The following is a 21,266-nucleotide window of genomic DNA, read 5'->3' on the forward strand; positions in this document are numbered from 1 at the left end:
CATGAAACCATGTATCAGCAAGTAGAAAAGCGTGGTCAACGAGATTAATTATGGTGTTAACTTTTTATCTATGTGGATGACTGAATAGATAATTAATATATCGTCCCGAAAAGGTGGGTTTCCGGCACCAATTAGTTATAAGTCTGTCACCGTCTCTGATAACAGTAGTAAAAATAAACAAAATTAATGACGGCTAAACATCATTCAATTTATTTTTAGAATAAATACGTTGTCGAGGTATATATATAAAGAAAATCTGTCGCAACTTCTACAAATACTTCTTGTAAGGAGAATATTTAAATAATAGAGCAGAATGAAAGCTATCTTGCTTGCTACGTGTCTGCTAGTCGTAAGTACAAAGCAGAGATTTATATTTTTTTAAGTACATTTGTTTTAAATATATAGAGTATTAAAAGTAAAATTAAAATTGTCTGAAAAAATACAGGGTAACACAAAAATTCCTAAAATTTTGTTGAAAACATTAAGCAGCTACAAATCGGTATACAAATTAAGTATCTTTAAACAGGACTTTAAAATTACAATAAATGCTCAAAATTGTTTGTAATTTTTTTTGCTTAATTTTATTATTAATGTTTTAATAAAGTTGTATGTTTTGTTTAAAGTGTAGATTTAATTTGTAGGAAATAGAAACTACAGGGTAATAAGAATCTTAGAGTAAATAATTGACTATCGCGTGTTATAAATCCGAATCGGCGTGTGAGTAACTCTTATGGAACACCGCTCCTTCCGCCATTCGAACATTTTATCAAGTTTGCTTTGTTTGCCTAGAAAAATGCACGTCGTTTCCGCTCCGTTACAATTTTTATCGAATCGATTTTTTCTTAAGCAAAAAATGGTTTTATTTTCCATTAATTAAATTTTTTTTATTTTATTATTATTGTAATTGTTTACTCTTTACTGACAAAACATTTAAAACTAAAAAATCTTTTTAATAGTTTTTTTTTTCAAATCACTGACAAGAAACTAGACTAATGGGATAAATTCGAACTAACTCCAATGGTGTAATTAGACTGGCTCTAATTACTTCGGGTATACAAATTTTAAACAAAATACTGCGTAGCTTGTAAAAAGGTAAACAATTTTATTTGCGACTTTTGCATTCGTAAAAATATATCTATCTATACTATTATATAAAATTCTTACGGGTGGTGTGTGTTTAAAAGTTATTAACTTGAAAACTATTCGACCGAATTTTTACCACAAGTATATGAAATAGGGGTAGAATTTTCCGGGGAGTGCTATAAAGTGTGTAGTTTTTTGTTACCAATTTTTTGGAAACCGGTATCAGAAATTTTTTAAATTTGTCGAGAAATAATTGATCGAATCTTAATGAATTGTATTTTGGAAACCGGTTCCGAAATTTTTCCAATTTTTCCGGAAATAATTGACCGAATTTCAAAGAATTCTATATGAAGTAGGTGTAGAATTTTCCGGGGAGTGCTATAAAGTATATAATTTTTCGTTACCGATGTTTGTGCTATAGGGCAATTTAATTTGGCGGTTCTTTTTTAAAAAAGTGATATTTTTCAATTTATAGTATTTTTGTGGATTAAATTGCTAATAAAAAACCAGTAAATTATGTAACAAAGTCTAATCTGAATGCAATCGTTTAAAAATCTGAATGCAATCGTTTAAATCAATAAATTAGTGGCTGATTTCATTTATTAATTGTCAATTTGAGAAATATTATTATTCGCTTCGTGCATGAACGTGGAGGGGATTCGCGAAACGACTTAGGCGCTTATAGCGATCAGTTTGGAAAGTTGGGCTGAAACACGCTAACCTTTTCATAAATTCAAAAGATGGAAAATAAACAATTAAAAAGAAAAGCAAAATTATATTGTTGCGTAGTAAATTGTAAAAATAATTCTTGTGATACTCCAGATAAATTATTTTACTGTTTTCCAACATCTAATGTACATTATCCACATAAAGTACAAAGACGTGAAACATGGTTAAGAGCTATTAAAAAGTTAAGGTAAATACATTTTACTAGTAAATAAAAATTCAAAAGTTGCAAAAAGTATCCATAATAGAGCTTATTTGTTTATTTTAATAATTTTCCTTTCTTAGACCTGATGGATCAGATTGGAAGCCGCATGACAGATCACGCATTTGCAGTGACCATTTTATTGGAAATAAAAAGTCAGAGGACCCTCGTAGTCCCAGCTACAATCCCACAATTTTTCCAACTATTTATAAAAATAAAAATATTTCAGAAAATATTGCTATTGCGCGATATGAACAGTTTTTAAAAAAATCATCTGAAGAGTTCGTGAAAAAAGATTTAATTTAAAAAAAGAAAAATATTGAGTTTCAGTTTTTATTGAGTTTGTTGCACTTCTATCAGAGTTTACGTACCATATTTAAAGCATAAATATGTTTGCATTTCTTTCCTGCACTTGACACACAATTACCAGAAACATAAAGTACATGACGACTATTATCCAACTAAAAAACAATAAATCAGTTATAAAAAATATAAATTAAGTTATTAAACATTAATATTTATCTTCAAACTAACTCTGTAGGGGTGTAAAGTGACAGAAGTTTGACGTACGACACTACCTGTTATCAAAATACCAGTGTCATTTGTGTATCTTTCTTCGACTCTTTTAACATGAGATACAACTAATTTTTTCTCTTTTACAGTGGCTTGAGGATGAAAATCAATTGAATGAGTAATCTCTTTAAACCCTGTTCTCAAAATTATATTCATTTTTAACACTTTATCAGTCTCTAAGAAGAAAAATACAAGAAATTGTTATTGGTTAAGATAATATTTTTCTCAGTTTACAGGTCAATATTTAACATATTTTATGACATAAAAATCATAGTATTATATAATTACACAAAATTATAATACGGACATGCGATATTTAGATTGTATAATTATAATAGTGCATTAAAAACGATTTTGTTTTAATTCTCTTTATACACGTTTCATAAATTGTGTCAGTCCAAGTATTACATTTAACCGTCACGCGGCGCCACGTGTTTTCATGCACGAAGCGAATACTCCAAGAAATAACGTATTCGTCAACGCAATGGAAGAATTCAGTTATTGTGAGTTTAAATAAGAATTTATAAATTTTAATAAAGCAAACCTCACTTACATGATACTTGAAATAAATAGGTGTGTATGTATGTATGTATGTTTGCTTTTATATTTCGATAAGTATTGGACCGATTTTGATCTATTGATGGCGTTAAATATAAATATATACTATTATCTATATATTTGTGTGTCTTATTACATATATCCTCCGGGGCAAAGCCCGGGTAACCAGCTAGTTAATTATAAAATGATTAAAAAAACTTAAATTTAATGATCGATCTTGTCCTAGGTTAACGGAATAGATAAAACCTATTTTTTATCTATTTAATTACTGTTTCCATAAATAAGTACTTTATTGTTACTCACTCTTAAATTTTCCGCATAGGCAATGAATCTCATTACTGATAAGATGGTTCTTATTGCCCGTTGCCTGGGATAATAGGAATTTATTATGATTTTTTGAAAATGTTTATTTTTTTGGGTGATTTTATTAGAATTTAAATACTTATGTTATACCAAATTAAAGCATAATGTTTTTCAAATTTAATTACTAAAAGTTCAACTAAATATTCGGTGATTATAATACATTTTTTTCTTAACGGGTTCCAGTTTCCCCATCCTATCCTATACTGATTTGTAACTACTTAATGTTTTCAAAAAAATTCCGGGAACTTTTGTGTGACTCTATATAAGTATGTATTACTAAATATAAATGTTATTTATTGTATACTTATATTTAAATATTAGATATTATATGTGAAATGTTTATACATGAAAATAATCAGTTTTTCTTTTGAATATCAGACGGTAGTTTACGCAGTTGATTATGAAGAAATAAAAGGTGTAAATCAAGATTCGGATGAATGTAGAACATTGTATGTAAAAACATGTGTAAAAACATCGCCAGATTATGGATCCAATTCGAGTGAGTATTAAATATTGAGGTTAATTATTAAATATTAAATGTTAAATTACTACAGAAAATTGGTTGCATTTGACAGATAAATTTCAAGAAAAAAATTAACAAAACGTATTTTAGATTTAAATTTTATTAATTAATATAGTCATTAGCTGCGCAACATATATTTCAATTCTTAATATTTATAGAAATTAAATTTCAGCACACACATATTTATTTAATTTCGTGAATGTTTGGAACTACTTCATCAAGAACCACGGTTTCTTTGTAGTAATCAACAAAACAAATTATAAGAAGACATGGCATATACACAAGTTTTTAAGGGCGGTTTAAGATTTTTGTAAGAATAAAATTATAGAAAATATTTGCTTTCTATAATTTGCTTGCAATTCTACATCAACCGGTAAATTGTAAGCTTCAAATGAATAATAAAAATTAACGCTTTGTTTGTTATTCATTTTTTTACAGTTTACTGTTGGCTGTAAGTTTTTGGTTAGTTTTTTGGGGGGAAGGGTGTGCAAATGGAGAAGCAGAGCTCCTCCTTTGCCTAAGCATTCATTTAAAATTTATCAGTAAATACAAGATTAACTAACGGATTCAAATAAATAATTCTAGATTATTTTAGGTGATAATCCTATAATATACAACATTATGTACAGGGTAGACCATTTTAATTAATCCACGCAGTTATCTTCCAAAGTACTTGTTATTCAAAAAATTGTTTTAAATAGAACTTACTCTATTTCGAGAGGACATCTTATGATGGACACAAATCTTACCTAGGTAGAGGTGCCTTCGAGATTCCGAGGTAATCTTTGTTTTTTTTTTAATGAGACCCCCTGTTTTTATTTTATCTCCTTTTTTCTTCCTTAAAAACTTGTGTATATATCTTTTTATATTGTTTTATTGATTATTACAAAAAATAGCGGTTCTTGATGAAATAGTGTTTTCAAACATTTACTTTTAATTTTATTAAAATTCAATATAAGAACTACTTATTAAAATATAAAGCGGTGACTTTTTTAACATTAACTATTATATGTATAGGTCCATGTTAAAAAAAATCAAAGCAAATCTATTTATTTGTTATTGGAAACAAGAAAGTATCTCTTATCTCTTATCTTTCTATTAACTGTAAATAGTATTTTGAAGGAGTAGAGAATATGTATTAAAATATAAAATATTTTATTTTAAAAATTTGATATAGGATATAACAAAAAAATTATAAAAACTAAGTTATTTATAAAAATTTATAAAAAAAAAACAGAATTAAAAGATATTTTAATTGAAGAGTTTTAAAAATAAAACCGCATCTCTATAAGAATAGAAATATCATTAATATAATTGTATAAAATAATAAAGAAACTTTAAATTCACTTTAAAGAAGTCAACATTAATTAAAACGAGTTATACTGAAATTTAAATAAGTGTAATTTATGAATTTAGTTATATCATCATATACACTTAAAATTCTATTAACAAATTTGTAATTTTTGTTGCAGCGGAATTAGTAGAAATCAATACGTGGTATTGTACATTAGTAAAGCTCGGAGTAGTATGTATTTATGTAAAAATAGTAATTATATAGAAATAAAAATAAACAGATACACACACGTGCACATGCGAATAGAACAATCAAACTATTTATTTAGATCTATTTTACTTATTTCTATTAAGAATTTTTATAAATGATTAATTAGCTAAAGACTTTCTCAATATTAAAGAATAAAAAGACTCTTTTAAAATTAAAGAATAAAAAGGAAAGTAGATGATAGATAAATTAACGCTCCGTGTGCATATGTAAGTCTACGGCATTCGAACCAAAATGATATCTGCTAATAGGTAACTGTAAAACTTGCAATCCTGTCAGAAAATATTAAATAAACGATGTTTATCAAAATTACTATACAAAATCGTCAACTACAATGCAGACAGGCGTATGCACTGGGAAGGTACCGAAAAAACATATAATATGGATACACACGGACGGTTAAATCTTCGAGTCGTTGAGGGTAGCTCAAAGTAGAGCCAAACGTACGATTTATAGTTTGTATTAATTATACATAACATCAATTCACATACAATTAAAAGCATTTGACTCTCATAGCTTACTTTTCCTTTTTAATCTTTAAGAGTTTATATATATATATTGTTTTCACTATAATAAATAAATAAATAAATAAATAAATAAATAAATATATATATATATATATATATATATATAAATAATAATATTTTCTTATAAAATCTAGATTTGGATTTAATTATCGCTAGTAGCATTCCTTAATTATAGATTTTATTTAAAGAAGAAAGGAGGATGTTAAAAAAGGGCCGATTTTTGCCCAAAAAGCGAATGTCAGTAAAAAGAATAGTGTTTTTGATAAGATTTTGATCTCCTGAATACGATAAAGCTATTAAAAAGTTTGTGGCGCTTGGGGAACACCTTGAAAATTGAGTATAACCGTAAAAATTTGGATGATATATGCTACGTTATATCGCATAGAAGATGAATTATGTTTATAAAAATGAAAAAATATGTAAAATGTATTCAATATTGTAGAATACGTATGTTGTAAACGTATATTTACTACAGTACAAAGAGTGATAAGATTATTGATCATCGGCAATCAGTCGAATCGAGTCACAGCGAGCACTTGCGATATAACGTATTATCACTCTTTGTACTAAATATACGTTTACAATATACGTATCCTACACTATTGAACACATTTTACATATTTTTTCATTTTTATAAACATAAATTCATCTTTTATGCGATATAACGTAGCATACATCATCCGAATTTCTATAAATACATCATGTTTATGCTCAATTTTCAAGGTGTTCTTCAAGCGCCACGAACTTTTTAATAGCTTTATCGTATTCAGGAGATCAAAATCTACAAAAAAACATTATTTCTTTTACTTACACCTTTTTGGGCGAAAATCAGCCTTTTTTTTATTAACATCCTCCTTTAATTCATAAATAAGACAATTAATTTGTAGATTAAACAGGTGAAATAGTACATATGAATGTGTGTTTTAATTGATAGAAGAAATTGAAATTAAATTACAATAAATGAGATTACATATAATTTAAGATTTAAGTAATTATTAAAGTTAAGTTGTGGTTTAAATTTTTAGTTCTAAATTTTATTGTTTAACATTAAATAACGAAATTGTTGTTTATAGATCGATGAAAATGACGTGTTCATAAAGGAAAACTTTTTTCCATATTGCGAAAATATCACTGTTAATGCGGATTATTGCAAGACGATCGTTTCTAACTGCGTAGAGAAAGGTATTCAACATATTTTTAAAAATATAGTTTATTTGTAATAAAATATCTTAAAATTATATAAAATTTTGAATCAAAATAAAATAATTTTTTGTTATTTTTTTTTTAATTATAGCGAATCTATTAGACTCAACATCTAACGTCCAAAAAAGCCTAGCTGTAGTAAAATGTAACTTAGACAGCGGTTTAGTGGATTTGATTCCAAAACCAGAAGGAGAAAACGTATAAAGAAATATTTGTCAAAAGTATCAGTGCAACTATATTGATCATTTTTATTTTACCGCAATATTCTATATGTATAAAATAATTATCTATTTCCTATGTAATTCTATATAGTTATCAGTGTTAAATTAGAACCAATGTATTGTTCTAACAATAAAATATTGTGCATATAATAGTGTCTACTTTTTTCAGAGCATTTTCCTAAAATCTTACTTTTGATATTAAGCATAAGTAGATAACATTATTCTTAATTAGTTATTGGTAAAATAAATAAAATCTGTTCAAGTTAAATTTTTTATGAACACTAACCAACCTAATTATATGTAAATTACTTTGAACATATTAAAATATATAAAGTCTCTCTATGCTTTCTCTTTATATTGTATATTTTTACCTCACATGTATTTTGCAATTGTACATATCGTGTAATATTGAAATTATGATGTAGTTGAAGTTCAGAGCAAAATTCTCTTGGAGCAAAATTTTCTTGGAGCAAAAATTAAAAATTTGCTCTAATTAAAAAGGATTATAAAAAAAAATATATTTATATATAAAATAATAAAATTATAAAACAAAACAATTAATTTTTAAAATGTATATAAGCAAACAACAAAAAATAAAAAGGTGCGGTTTAGTTGCGCGTGTATACTTGGCGAGACACTACTGTCTCTAGATTTTTAAATAATATTGCAAAAGGTAGTTAATATTTAAAAATAAATATATTAATAAAAATATATCATGTACGTCTCTATAATGTAATATAAGATTAAAGTGTACAGAATTATTATTCTCGTCCGTTTTCGTGAAAATGTAAACAATGCTGTGTCAGCGATAGTCTAACGGTTACTAATGAAAGTAAGTGAATATGCAAACAATACATACGTAAGTTTAAACTCGTACTTTTGCCTCTTGCCAAGAACCGCAGAAGCTTGCCAGAGTGTCGGATTATTGGACGCATCATATATTATTGAAGTGCCGAATTAGATAGATTGTAATACATTAGTTTTAACAGGTCAGTTTCCAGTGTTATTTTGATGTGATAAGATTATGATTCAGATATACTATATTCCGATGTTAACAACTAATCGTCGTGATAACTAACAGTCGTAGTTAAGTATTATAAAGAATTTTATTTGAGTCAGAATAAAACTTCAATATATACGAAAACACATCAGGAATAGAACATTTCTTATTTTAAAAATATAACAAACGTTACAACACAATTTAAATTATATCAAGAAAATATGGGAATATGACATACGCAGTTCTGTAGCGTTGAAATTATTTTTGAAAACTATTGAAGTCAATAATTATTTACTTTTTATGAAACTATACATTTCGATTACTTTATCTATACCTGTGGCACATTATATATGTATAATTGATATTATAAAAATTTCAAGGTGATATCATAATTTCATTTTCTGTCACTTTGACATTGCAGATTTTTTTTAAATCAAATGAGAAACTCTTTGTACATATATTCTGTTATCCAATATCAATATTTTGGTAATCTTTCTCATATTAATTAGAGAGAAAAATCAATAATTTAGAGACAGAAAAAACATCATTTAGAGAGAAAATCTTGCAGTGTTATCCTTACATTATAATATTATTGTACAATATAAATGTGAAAAATAATTTATACAAGGTAATCAAATCTTATATTACTACATTAGCCAATCTAACACATTATGTCTTTGTGCATGATCATAAATTAATAAGATTACTTAAACATTTATTTCCAAATAAATTGCTGTGATTATTCTTATTTTGTTTTCCACTTTTTTATACACATATAAATTGCAACAAAATATTCATTTTGAAATATATTCAGTAATTTTTCAATAACTTTTATTTCATTTTTCATCGATTTTATAGATTACTTTCAGTAATATATTTTCATTAGAGCCCATTGAAAATATTATGAAATTGGTGAAAAGTAAAATAAAATGATTGAAAAATTACTAAATATATTTAAAATAATAATATTAATAATTTTCCTTAAAAAATGTGACAAATTTTCAGTATCTTCTTGCATATTTATCGTGTCGCCGTGTCTCCTAATGAAAAACATCTCTGCTATCTCTCTTTTTCTGTAATAATGTTTCTCACTATGTAACACTTCTGGCTCGGACCAATGAGCCAGACGGTGTCTACTTACAACAGATTGGCTTGTGTTTCTTAATATCTGACCGTTGTTCATTAATACGAGTCTCTAAGTGTCTCTTGGTTTATCCTATGTAAGAGGGATTGAAATCATTGCAGTTGATCTTATGTACAATTTCAGTCTTCCTAACATTATTAACCACATCCTTTCCTCGTATTATGATGAAATAGAATTTTTTAGGAACAGTGTAAAGGACGTCGAAATTAATGCCAAATACGACAAATTTTCTCGCTGTGGCCTTTGACATAAGAGATTTTAATGTATTTTTTAATGTCGTGGAAATCATCGGTGGCATTATTATAGGTTGTGTTGCTCCGGTTACTAAGTTCTTTTAACCTGTTATTGATATGTTTATTAACTAAACTAAATAGAAAACAATTATTCAGCAGAATGTCTTTAACAATATTGATATTAGATTCATGAAATTATGTATCAGCAAGTAGAACAGCGTGGTCAATGAGATTAATTATGGTGTTAACTTTTTATCTATGTGGATGACTGAATAGATAATTAATATATCGTCTCGAAAAGGTAGGTTTCCGGTACCAATTAGTTATAAGTCTGTCACCGTCTCTGATAATAGTAGTAAAAATAAACAAAATTAATGACGGCTAAACATCATTCAATTTATTTTCAGAATAAATACGTTGCCAAGGTATATATATATAAAGAAAATCTGTCGCAACTTCTACAAATACTTCTTGTAAGGAGAATATTTAAAGAATAAAACAGAATGAAGACTATTTTGCTTGCTACGTGTGTGCTAGTTGTAAGTACAAAGCAGAGATTTATATTTTTTTAAGTACATTTGTTTTAAATATATAGAGTATTAAAAGTAAAATTAAAGTCTGAAAAAATCATAGTCTGAAAAAAATACAGGGTGACACAAAAGTTGCTGAAATTTTTTTGAAAACATTAAGCAGCTACAAATTGGTATACAAATTAAGCATCTTTAAACAGGACTTTAAAATTACAATAAATGCTCAAAATTGTTTGTAATTTTTTTTGCTTAATTTTATTATTAATTTTTTAATAAAGTTGTATGTTTTGTTTAAAGTGCAGATATTTAATTTTAAGGAAATAGAAACCACAGGGTAATAAGAATCATCTTACAATAAATTGACTATCGCGTGTTATAAATCCGAACCGGCGTGTGAGTATAACTCTTATGGAACACCGCTCCATCTGCCATTCGAACATTTTATCAAGTTTGTTTTGTTTGCCTAAGAAAGTGCACGTCGTTTCCGGTCGCTCCGTTATAATTTTTATCGAATCGATTTTTTCTTAAGCAAAAAGTGATTTTATTTTTCATTAATTAAATTCATTTTTTCTTTATTATTATTGTGATTGTTTACTCTTTACTGACAAAACATTTAAAATTAAAAAATCTTTTCAATAGTTTTTCTTTTAAATCTCTGAAAAGAAACTAGACTAATGGGATAATTCGGACTAACTTTAATGGTGTAATTAGACTGGCTTTAATTACTTCGAATATACAAATTTTAAACAAAATACTGCTTAGCATTGTTTACCTTGTAAAAAGGTAAACAATTTTATTTGCGACTTTTGCATTCGTAAAAATTAATTACGAAATAATAAAAAGAACTTAAATTTAATGATCGATCTTGTCCTACGAAATATTTTTTATCTATTTAATTACTGTTTCCATAAATAAGTACTTTATTGTTACTCACTCTTAAATGTTCCGCATAGGCAATGAATCTCATTACTGATAAGGTGGTTCTTATTGCCCGTTGCCTGGGGTAATAGGAATTTATTATTTTTTGAAAATGTTTATTTTTTTGGGTAATTTTATTAGAATTTAAATACTTATGTTATACCAAATTAAAGCATAATGTTTTTCAAATTTAATTACTAAAAGTTCAACTAAATATTCGGTGATTATAATACATTCTTTTCTTAACGGGTTCCAGTTCCCCCATCCTATCCTATACTGATTTGTAACTACTTAATGTTTTCAAAAAAATTCCGGGAACTTTTGTGTGACCCTATATAAGTATGTATTACTAAATATAAATGTCATTTATTGTATACTTATATTTAAATATTAGATATTATATGTGAAATGTTTATACATGAAAATAATCAGTTTTTCTTTTGAATGTCAGACGGTAGTCGGTTACGCAGTTGATTATGAAGAAATAAAAAGTATATTTCAAGATTTGGATGAATGTAGAACATCGTATGTAAAAACATCGCTAGTAGATTATGGATCCAATTCGAGTGAGTATTAAATATTGAGGTTAAATATTAAATGTTAAATTACTACAGAAAATTGGTTGCATTTGACAGATAAAGTTCAAGAAAAAAATTAACGAAACGTGCTTTAGATTCAAATTTTATTAATTAATATAGTCATTAGCTGCTCAACATACATTTTAAAAATTTTTAATATCTAAGAAAAATTAAATTTTAGCACACATATATTTATTTAATTTCGTGAATTTGGAAATACTCCACCAAGAATTACGGTTTTTTTATAGTAATCAACAAAACAAATTATAAAAGGACACGGTATATAGGGTAACTCGGGGGAATATGCCACACTTAAGAAAAATATGATTTTTTCCCATTTCTCTTTCTTTTTGAGGTATCTTTGCATACTGGTCTTCTTTTTCCTTCTTTTATCTGTTATTTACATATGGTTTTAATGAAATATTTTGATTCTCTACTATTAAAAAGAAAGAAATACAAAAGTGTTACAAAAGTGGCATATTACCCCCATGTGGGGGTAATATGCCATATATACAAACATGTATAGTAATTTAACTATAGAAGGGCATTCTTGTCTAAAAACATGTAAAAGAATATTTTTATTACAATTTCAATAAAACACTAAGAAAATTCTAAAAAACACGTTGTCATACTTGTCATACTGTACTTACCCCATAAAAACTATAATACTGACAGGAAGTAAGTAAAATTTGGGCAAAACGTCAGATATAATATTTTTAACAATTTCACAGTATTTACAATAACGCTCCTAGCCATAGCTTTGTTAAACATAACGAGTGACATATTCCCCACACTAGCATATTCCCCCAGTTACCCTGCACAAGTTTTTAAGGGTGGTTTAAAATTTTTGTAAGAATAAAATTATAGAAAGTATTTGCTTTCTATAATTTGCTTGCAATTTTACATTGACCGGTAAATTGTAAGCTTCAAATGAATAATAAGAATTAATGCTTTGTTTGTTATTTATTTATTTTACAGTTTACTGTTGGCTGTAAGTTTTTTGGTTAGTTTTTTGGAGGGAAGGGTGTGCAAAGAGAGAGGCAGAGCTCCTCCTTCGCCTAAGCATTCATTTAAAATTTATCACTTAATACAAGATTAACTAACGGATTCAAATAAATAATTCTAGATTATTTTAGGTGATAATCCTATAATTATACAACATTATGTACAGCGTAGACCATTTTAATTAATCCACGCAGTTATCTTCCAAAGTACTTGTTATTCAAAAAATTGTTTTAAATAGAACTTACTCTATTTCGAGAGGACATCTTATGATGGACACAAATCTTACCTAGGTAGAGGTGCCTTCGAGATTCCGAGGTAATCTTTGTTTTTTTTTAATGAGACCCCTTGTTTTTATTTTATCTCCTTTTTTCTTTCTTAAAAACTTGTATATATATCTTTTTATATTGTTTTATTGATTATTACAAAAAATAGCGTTTCTTGATGGAGTAGTGTTTTCAAACATTTACTTTTAATTTTATTCAAATTCAATATAAAAACTATAACTCATTAGAATATAAAGCGGTGACTTTTTTAACATTAAATATTATATGTATATGCCCATGTTAAATAAAATCAAAGCAAATCTATTTATTTGTTATTGAAAACAAGAAAGTAATTAATCTTTTACCTTTCTATTAACTGTAAATGGTATTTTGAAGGAGTAGAGAATATGTGTTAAAATGTATTAAAATATATAATTCTTTATTTTAAAAATTTGATATAGGATATAACAAAGAAATTATAAAAACCAAGTTATTTATAAGAATTTATAAAAAAAACAACAGAGAGAATTGAAAGAAATTTTTTTGAACAATCTTCTCTCCGAGTGATATCTTAATTGAAGAGTTCTAAAAATAAAACCGCATTTCTAAAAATAGAAATATCATTAAAATAATTTTATAAAATAATAAAAAAACTTTAAATCCACTTTAAAGGAGTCAACATTAATTTAAACAAATTATATTGAAATTTAAATAAGTGTAATTTATGATATAATAAGTTAGGACTTTCGAAATTACAAATCGATAATAGTATGGCTATGAGAGTCAGGCGCAGTTATCGGTGCGTAGATGATCAAAATCACTAATTTATTCCAAATAAATTACATTCGAACGTTTCGGCTCAACACTTCGAGCCATCTTCAGCGATATCAAATGACGAAACTTAAAATTACAAAGTTCTCCATTCCAACGTGGTAAGTTTCCTTGTTTGGAGATTTCAAGAAACGAAATTGAAAAAAGACTACAAGATTCATATCTGTAAAAACAGTTACCTTGTTACACCAAGTATTTATTAAAAAATCTATGGTAACTCACCAAGTAGTCTAGAGAACGAATGCATCAGAACAAGCCGAGCGAGGCGAGTATATAAATGCGGAATGAATATCACAAAGAAAAAAATCTGTACTCAGGGACTCTGAGATCCCGACGGCACGACGCACAAAACGGTATTAACAGGAAAAATGTTTTAAGTCAAAATTACAAACGTGTAGGTCAAGCAGGTAAGAAATAAAACTAATAAATATTCCGTGTATATAAACAATGAAAATTATAAACGTGTAGGTCAAGCAAGTAAGAAATAAAACTAAATATTCTATGTATAAACAATGACAGATGATACGACACAAAATGTTTATGGACATGGTTTACAATTTATTTAGAATAGACACGTATGCATGGTGCATAAACTCTGTATCCGTTTGCAAGTTTAGACTATTCTTTTGTAGCTTAATATGTGATATCTCCGAAACAAGTCGCCTTCCCAAAAATTGCTTCCTATCCAGGATTTCAACATTTTCCAATCAAATTTGTGGTCGAAATTAATTCTATATTCGGTAATGACGGACTGGGTTGTTGTATTTCTCCGAATATGGTTACGATGTTCCGAAATTCTCGTTTTTAATTGCCTCATCGTCTGACCAACATATGACGCGTCGCAATTTTTACATGAAATTTTATACACTACATTTTTATTTGATTGGATAGGGAGAATATCTTTTTGCACTTTAATAAACTTCTTAAGTTTATTCAGACCATAGAACGACAAATTGACATTAGCATCTGTAACATCTCTTTTAAATTTTTTGGATATATTAGAGACATATGGTACTGTAAATCATGTACGTTGCCTCTCTTCGTTTGTGGATGGAGGTTTGTTCTGTTTACGAGTGCATTTGTTTAACAAAGATTTAATTCTAGTATTAATAGTGTTAAAAATGAATGATGGAATAATGAAAAAAATGGTAATAGACACTCTCTTAGAGAACGACTACCCGTTGACATTTATTTTTAACACTATTAATACTAAAATTAAATCTTTGTTAAACAAATGCACTCGTAAACAGAACGAACCTCCATCCACGAACGAAGAGAGGCAACGTACTACCTGGTTTACAGTACCATATGTCTCTAATATATCCGAAAAATTTAAAAGAGTTGTTACAGATGCTAATGTCAACTTGTCGTTCTATAGTCTGAATAAACTTAATAAGTTTATTAAAGTGCAGAAGGATATTCTCCCTATCCAATCAAATAAAAATGTAGTGTATAAAATTTCATGTAAAAATTGCGACGCGTCATATGTTGGTCAGACGATGAGGCAATTAAAAACGAGAATTTCGGAACATTGTAACCATATTCGGAGAAATACACCAACCCAGTCCGTCATTACCAAACATAGAATTAATTTCGACCACGATTGGGAGAATGTTGTAATCCTGGATAGGGAGCAATTTTTGGGAAGGCGTCTTGTTTCGGAGATGTCACATATTAAGCTACAAAAGAATAGTCTAAACTTGCAAACGGATACAGAGTTTATGCACCATGCATACGTGTCTATTCTAAATAAATTGTAAACCATGTCCATAAACATTTTGCGTCGTATCACCTGTTATTGTTTATACAAAGAATATTTAGTTTTATTTCTTACTTGCTTGACCTACACGTTTATAATTTTCATTGTTTATATACATGGAATATTTATTAGTTTTATTTCTTACCTGCTTGACCTACACGTTTATATAGTAATTTTGACTTATAGTCCAGGCACCGTATAGGCGAAAAACATGCGTTATTTGGAAAGTTGTTCTAAGACATTTTTCCTGTTAATACCGTTTTGTGCGTTGCGCCGTCGGGATCTCAGAATCCCTGAGTACAGATTTTTTTCTTTGTGATGTTCATTCCGCATTTATATACTCGCCTCACTCGGCTTGTTCTGATACATTCGTTCTTCAGACTACTTGGTGAGTTACCATATATTTTTAAATAAATACTTGGTGTAACAAGGTAACTATTTTTACAGATATGGATCTTGTAGTCTTTTTCAATTTCGTTTCTTGAAATCTCCAAACAAGGAAACTTACCACGTTGGAATATGGAGAACTTTGTAACATTTTAAGTTTCGTCATTCTATATCGCTGAAGATGGCTCGAAGTGTTGAGCCGAAACGTTCGAATGTAATTTATTTGGAATAAATTAGTGATTTTGATCATCTACGCACCGATAACTGCGCCTGACTCTCATAGCCATACTATTATCGATTTGTAATTTATGAATTTAGTTATATGACCATATACATTTAAAATTCTATTTCACAACACTTCCACGGAAAGTCCGACTTTCCATGCCTGTAGAGAGGGGCGAAAGTGACCAATTTCTCGCCAGGGAGGAAAGTTGTTACCCCTAGGAAGGAAAATTGGTACTTTCTGCCTCGTATAGCGGACAGAAAGTAAAGTAACGGGCAAATCTTAGAACATATACAGGGAGCTTTCCAGCAAGTGACACAAGTCGACATAAGTGTCGTTTTGTCTTTGTTACTTATTGCCAAAAAAAAAGATAAAACGACATTTGTGTCGACTTGTGTCGCTTGCTGGAAAACTCTCATAAATGGAAAAGAAATTGAGCATCGAGTCCAACATCGTGCGAGAGAGAAACGTACAACGTACGTAAAAATTATAGATACTAATTTCAATAAATAAAAAAATTATTATTATTTCAAAAATTACTTGTATTAAAACTACTGATTTGGAATTGTATCTTCTTAATAATATCACTAAATAATGAGATAACTAATTATACCTATTTACATAATATCCTTAAATAAAATCCCAAGTCAGATTTAGTGCAATAATTAAATTATTTACATATTTTTTTTTTGAAATTTTATTGTCATTTTAATTTTGTGTTATGTGGGAGGCTTCGCCCCCTACACCCCCTACCAGGGGCTTTACCCCTGGACTCCACCAGGACTACCAGGAGCTTCGTCTCTGGATTTCGCATCACTCTCTTTTTCTCTTTCTATTTAACTACACGTGCGTACAAACAATACGAATGGGACATCAAACGCATTAACGCATACACTCTACAGGCATTCAAAAGTCGAACATTTCCGTAAAGTGTTGTGAAAAATATCGTGTGCACCTCGGGTCGTAAGCTTTTTCAGACTTGTGTGATTTGCAAACTTCACACTCCTCTGAAAAACGCTACTTTCGCCCCTTGGTGCACAATATACTATTAACAAATTTGTAATTTTTGTTGCAGAGGATTTATTAGAAATCAGTGCGTGGTATTGTGTATTAGTAAACCGCGGAGTAGTATGTATTTATATAAAAATAGAAATTATATAGAAATAAAAACACACAGACACACACACGTGCATACGAATAGAACAATTAAACTATTTATTTAGCTCAATTTTACTTATTTTTATTAAAAACTTTTATAAATGATTAATTAGCTAAAGACTCTCTCAATATTAAAATTAAAGAATAAAAAGGAAAGTAGATGATAGATAAATTAACGCTCCGTGTGCATATGTGGGTCTACGGCATCCGAACCAAAATGATATCTGCTAATAGGTAACTGTAAAACTTACAAGCCTGTCAGAAAATATTAAATAAACGATGTTTATCAAAATTACTATACAAAATCGTCAACTACAATGCAGACAGGCGTATGCACTGGGAAGGTACCGAAAAAAACATATAGGTACACACGGACGGTTAAATCTCCGAGTCGTTGAGGATAGCTCAAAGTAGAGCCGAACGTACGATTTATAGTTTGTATTAATTATACATAGCATCAACTCACACACAACTAAAAGCGTTTGACTCTCATAGTTTACTTTTCCTTTTTACTCTTTAAGATTTTTTATATATTGTTTTCACTATGTATATTATATATATATATATATATATATATATATATATATATATATATATATATATATATATAATATTTTCTTATAAAATCTAGATTCGGGTTTAATTATCGCTAGTAGTTTAGTAGCATTTCTTAATTATAGATTTTATTTAAAGAAGAAAGGAGGATGTTAAAAAAGAGCCGATTTTCGTCCAAAAGGGTGTAAGTAAAAAAAAATAGTGTTTTTAGAATAGATTTTGATCTCCTGAATATGATAAAGCCATTAAAAAGTTTGTGGCGCTTGGGGAACATCTTGAAAAATGAGTATAAACGTGGAAATTCGGATGATATATGCTACGTATATACGTTTACAACATACGCATCCTACAATATTGAACACATTTTACATATTTTTTCATTTTTATAAACATAAATTCATCTTTTATGCGATATATAACGTAGCATACATCATCCGAATTTCTGTAAATACACCATGTTTATGCTCAATTTTCAAGGTGTTTCCCAAGCGCCACGAACTTTTTAATAGCTTTATCGTATTCAGGAGATCAAAATCTACAAAAAACATTATTCCTTTTACTTACACCTTTTTGGGCAAAAATCAGCCTTCTTTTATTAACATCCTCCTTTGATTCATAAATAAGAAAATTAATTTCTAGATTAAACAGGTGAAATAGTACATATGAATGTGTGTATTAATTGATAGAAGAAATTGAAATTAAATTACAATAAATGAGATTACATATAATTTAAGATTTAAGTAATGTATTAAAGTTAAGTTGTGGTTTAAATTTTTAGTTCTAAATTTTATTGTTTAACATTAAATGAGACGAGATTGTTGTTTATAGATTGATGAAAATGACGTGTTCATAAAGGAAAACATTTTTCCATATTGCGAGAATATCACTGTTAATGTGGATTATTGCAAGACGATCGTTTCTAAGTGCGTAGAGAAAGGTAATCAACATATTTTTAAGAATAAAGGTTATTTGTAATAAAATATCTAAAGTAGTAATAAAATTATATAAAATTTTGAATCAAAGTAAAATAATTTTCTGTTTTCTTTTTAATTATAGCGAATCTATTAGACTCAGCATCTAACGTCCAAAAAAGCCTAGCTGTAGTAGAATGTTACTTAGAGAGCGGTTTAGTGGATTTGAATGAAGGAACAAATGAAGGAACGAATGAAGGAACGAATGAAGGAACAAATGAAGGAACAAATATAGGAACGAATATAGGATCGAATGAAGGAACAAATGAAGGAACGAATGAAGGAACAAATGTAGGAACGAATATAGGAACGAATGAAGGAAGGAATGAAGGAAGGAATGAAGGAAGGAATGAAGGAAGGAATGAAGGAAGGAATGAAGGAAGGAATGAAGGAAGGAATGAAGGAAGGAATGAAGGAAGGAATGAAGGAAGGAATGAAGGAACGAATGAAGGAACGAATGAAGGAACGAATATAGGAACGAATGAAGGACAGAATGAAGGAACGAATGAAGGAACGAATGAAGGAACGAATGAAGGAACGAATATAGGAACGAATGAAGGAACGAATGAAGGAACGAATGAAGGACAGAATGAAGGAACGAATGAAGGAGAAAACGCATAAAGAAATATTTGTCAAAAGATCAGTGCAACTATATTGATCATTTTTATTTTACTGCAATATTCTCTATGTATAAAATAATTATCTATTTCCTAGTATTTCTATATAGTTATCAGCTAAATTAGAACCAATGTATTGTTCTAACAATAAATATCATGCATATAATAGTCTACTTTTTTCAGAGCATTTTCCTGAAATCTTACTTTTGATATTAACCATAAGTAGATAACATTATTCTTAATTAGTTATTGGTAAAATAAATAGAATCTGTTCAAGTTGAATTTTTTATGAACACTAACCAATCTAATTATAAGTAAATTATTTTCAATATATTAAAATATATAAAGTCTCTCTATGCTCTCTCTCTTTATATTTTATACTAGCTGGTTACCCGGGCTTCGCCCGAGAGTTGTTTTTCTTCAAACGACTTCATTTGTGTTTCAATATTTTAAGTAAAAAAATGCCTTTATCAGGCAATGACTTATCAGGCAATTGCAAAGAATCTTTTATATTTATTTGCAAAAAATCCTTTATATCCTCAAAAGTTAATTAAATTTTTGAACCGATTTAAAAAAAAAAATTAAATTATTATCGAAAAATAATACACATCGTGGCAATTAAACCCATCCTCGAAAAATTAATAAAATTAAACCGGTTTTAACTAAAGCAATAAATCGGTAGATTAATGTAAAAGCATTCCTCGGAAAATTCTAGTAATACGTATTTAAAAAAAGATGTGAAATCTTTAAATTGCGCCGATTGCAAAGAGAATATATATACTTTGAAAAATAATTGTTGTGCTATTTTTAAAAAATAAAAGTCAAGTAGTACGTATCTTTGTATTCCCATTCAAGGGTCTTCTCGTTTCAACCCAATTCAACCCTTTCACTCGTTTCAACTCGTTTCAACCCTTTAATTCTTTTTAACATAATTATAATATTACAAAAAAATTATTTTAATCACAAAGAATTAAAGAGATAACAGTACAAAATAAAAATATTTAATTAAAATAAAATAAATAAATTTTTTTTGTAAAAAAACTTGGCGCTGCTAGACCTTGAAATTTAATAAAGTACTAAAATTTTGATTGAATTTAATAAAGCACTACATTTTTGATTGATTAAAAAAGCAATTTAGGGAAGTATGCAGCAAGAGTCAAAAAGCAGCGCCAAGTTTTTTTGAATCAATTGTACGATGAAACAAAGATATTTATTTGGTTATAATGTTTACAGTCCTTTGAATCTGAATCCTTTAAACGAAATTGGACAATTCGTTGAATCTAAGTTTATCAAATTTTATCTTTCTTCCTATTTTTATCCGACACTGTATACTTGTCGTAACTTTTCGTTGGATCAAAAGGTTACCATCTACTCACTGGAAAAATGTATTTGTTCCTCTCGTACCATGATCTAATGAGAAATAACATAAAAGAGAATTATACAAAGTATTCTTTTAATGATAAATACCTAAGTAAAACTTTTCCGGCATGTGATTTCTCGGTTTCGACAGAAGCATCGTACATAACACAAATATCATCGTGAACGTCAAATGTA

The 21,266-nt window shown here is 28.2% G+C and overlaps 2 protein-coding genes and 1 long non-coding RNA gene across 3 annotated transcripts; all 3 read left to right on the plus strand.

Annotated features, from left to right (window-relative positions):
• The first annotated feature begins 205 nt into the window (after positions 1-205).
• Positions 206-7,690, plus strand: LOC139810666 (venom allergen 2-like). The gene is made up of 5 exons (XM_071774421.1): positions 206-349; positions 3,884-4,004; positions 5,501-5,553; positions 7,190-7,298; positions 7,411-7,690. The coding sequence occupies exons 1-5, from the start codon at positions 314-316 to the stop codon at positions 7,521-7,523; spliced, it is 432 nt and encodes a 143-aa protein (XP_071630522.1). The 5' UTR covers positions 206-313; the 3' UTR covers positions 7,524-7,690.
• Positions 356-3,259, plus strand: LOC139810668 (uncharacterized). Its single transcript, XR_011731456.1, has 2 exons — positions 356-1,999; positions 2,095-3,259. It is a non-coding gene; the product is annotated as an uncharacterized lncRNA (long non-coding RNA).
• Positions 7,691-10,306: 2,616 nt separating the features above from the next.
• LOC139810663 (uncharacterized) lies at positions 10,307-19,880 on the plus strand. The gene is made up of 5 exons (XM_071774417.1): positions 10,307-10,456; positions 11,817-11,931; positions 17,487-17,539; positions 18,953-19,061; positions 19,181-19,880. The coding sequence occupies exons 1-5, from the start codon at positions 10,421-10,423 to the stop codon at positions 19,714-19,716; spliced, it is 849 nt and encodes a 282-aa protein (XP_071630518.1). The 5' UTR covers positions 10,307-10,420; the 3' UTR covers positions 19,717-19,880.
• Positions 19,881-21,266: the final 1,386 nt, after the last annotated feature.

Source organism: Temnothorax longispinosus, chromosome 3, assembly GCF_030848805.1.
Source record: "Temnothorax longispinosus isolate EJ_2023e chromosome 3, Tlon_JGU_v1, whole genome shotgun sequence".
NCBI classification, from domain to species: Eukaryota; Metazoa; Arthropoda; class Insecta; order Hymenoptera; family Formicidae; genus Temnothorax; species Temnothorax longispinosus.

Excerpts from the sequence above, each read along its gene's own strand:
- LOC139810666 (XM_071774421.1), top strand. The coding sequence starts at position 314 with ATGAAAGCTATCTTGCTTGCTACGTGTCTGCTAGTC. Across the intron at positions 350-3,883 it reads TTGCTACGTGTCTGCTAGTC|ACGGTAGTTTACGCAGTTGA; the intron begins GTAAGTACAAAG and ends TTTGAATATCAG. Across the intron at positions 5,554-7,189 it reads CATTAGTAAAGCTCGGAGTA|ATCGATGAAAATGACGTGTT; the intron begins GTATGTATTTAT and ends TGTTGTTTATAG.
- LOC139810663 (XM_071774417.1), top strand. The coding sequence starts at position 10,421 with ATGAAGACTATTTTGCTTGCTACGTGTGTGCTAGTT. Across the intron at positions 17,540-18,952 it reads TATTAGTAAACCGCGGAGTA|ATTGATGAAAATGACGTGTT; the intron begins GTATGTATTTAT and ends TGTTGTTTATAG. Across the intron at positions 19,062-19,180 it reads TTCTAAGTGCGTAGAGAAAG|CGAATCTATTAGACTCAGCA; the intron begins GTAATCAACATA and ends TTTTAATTATAG.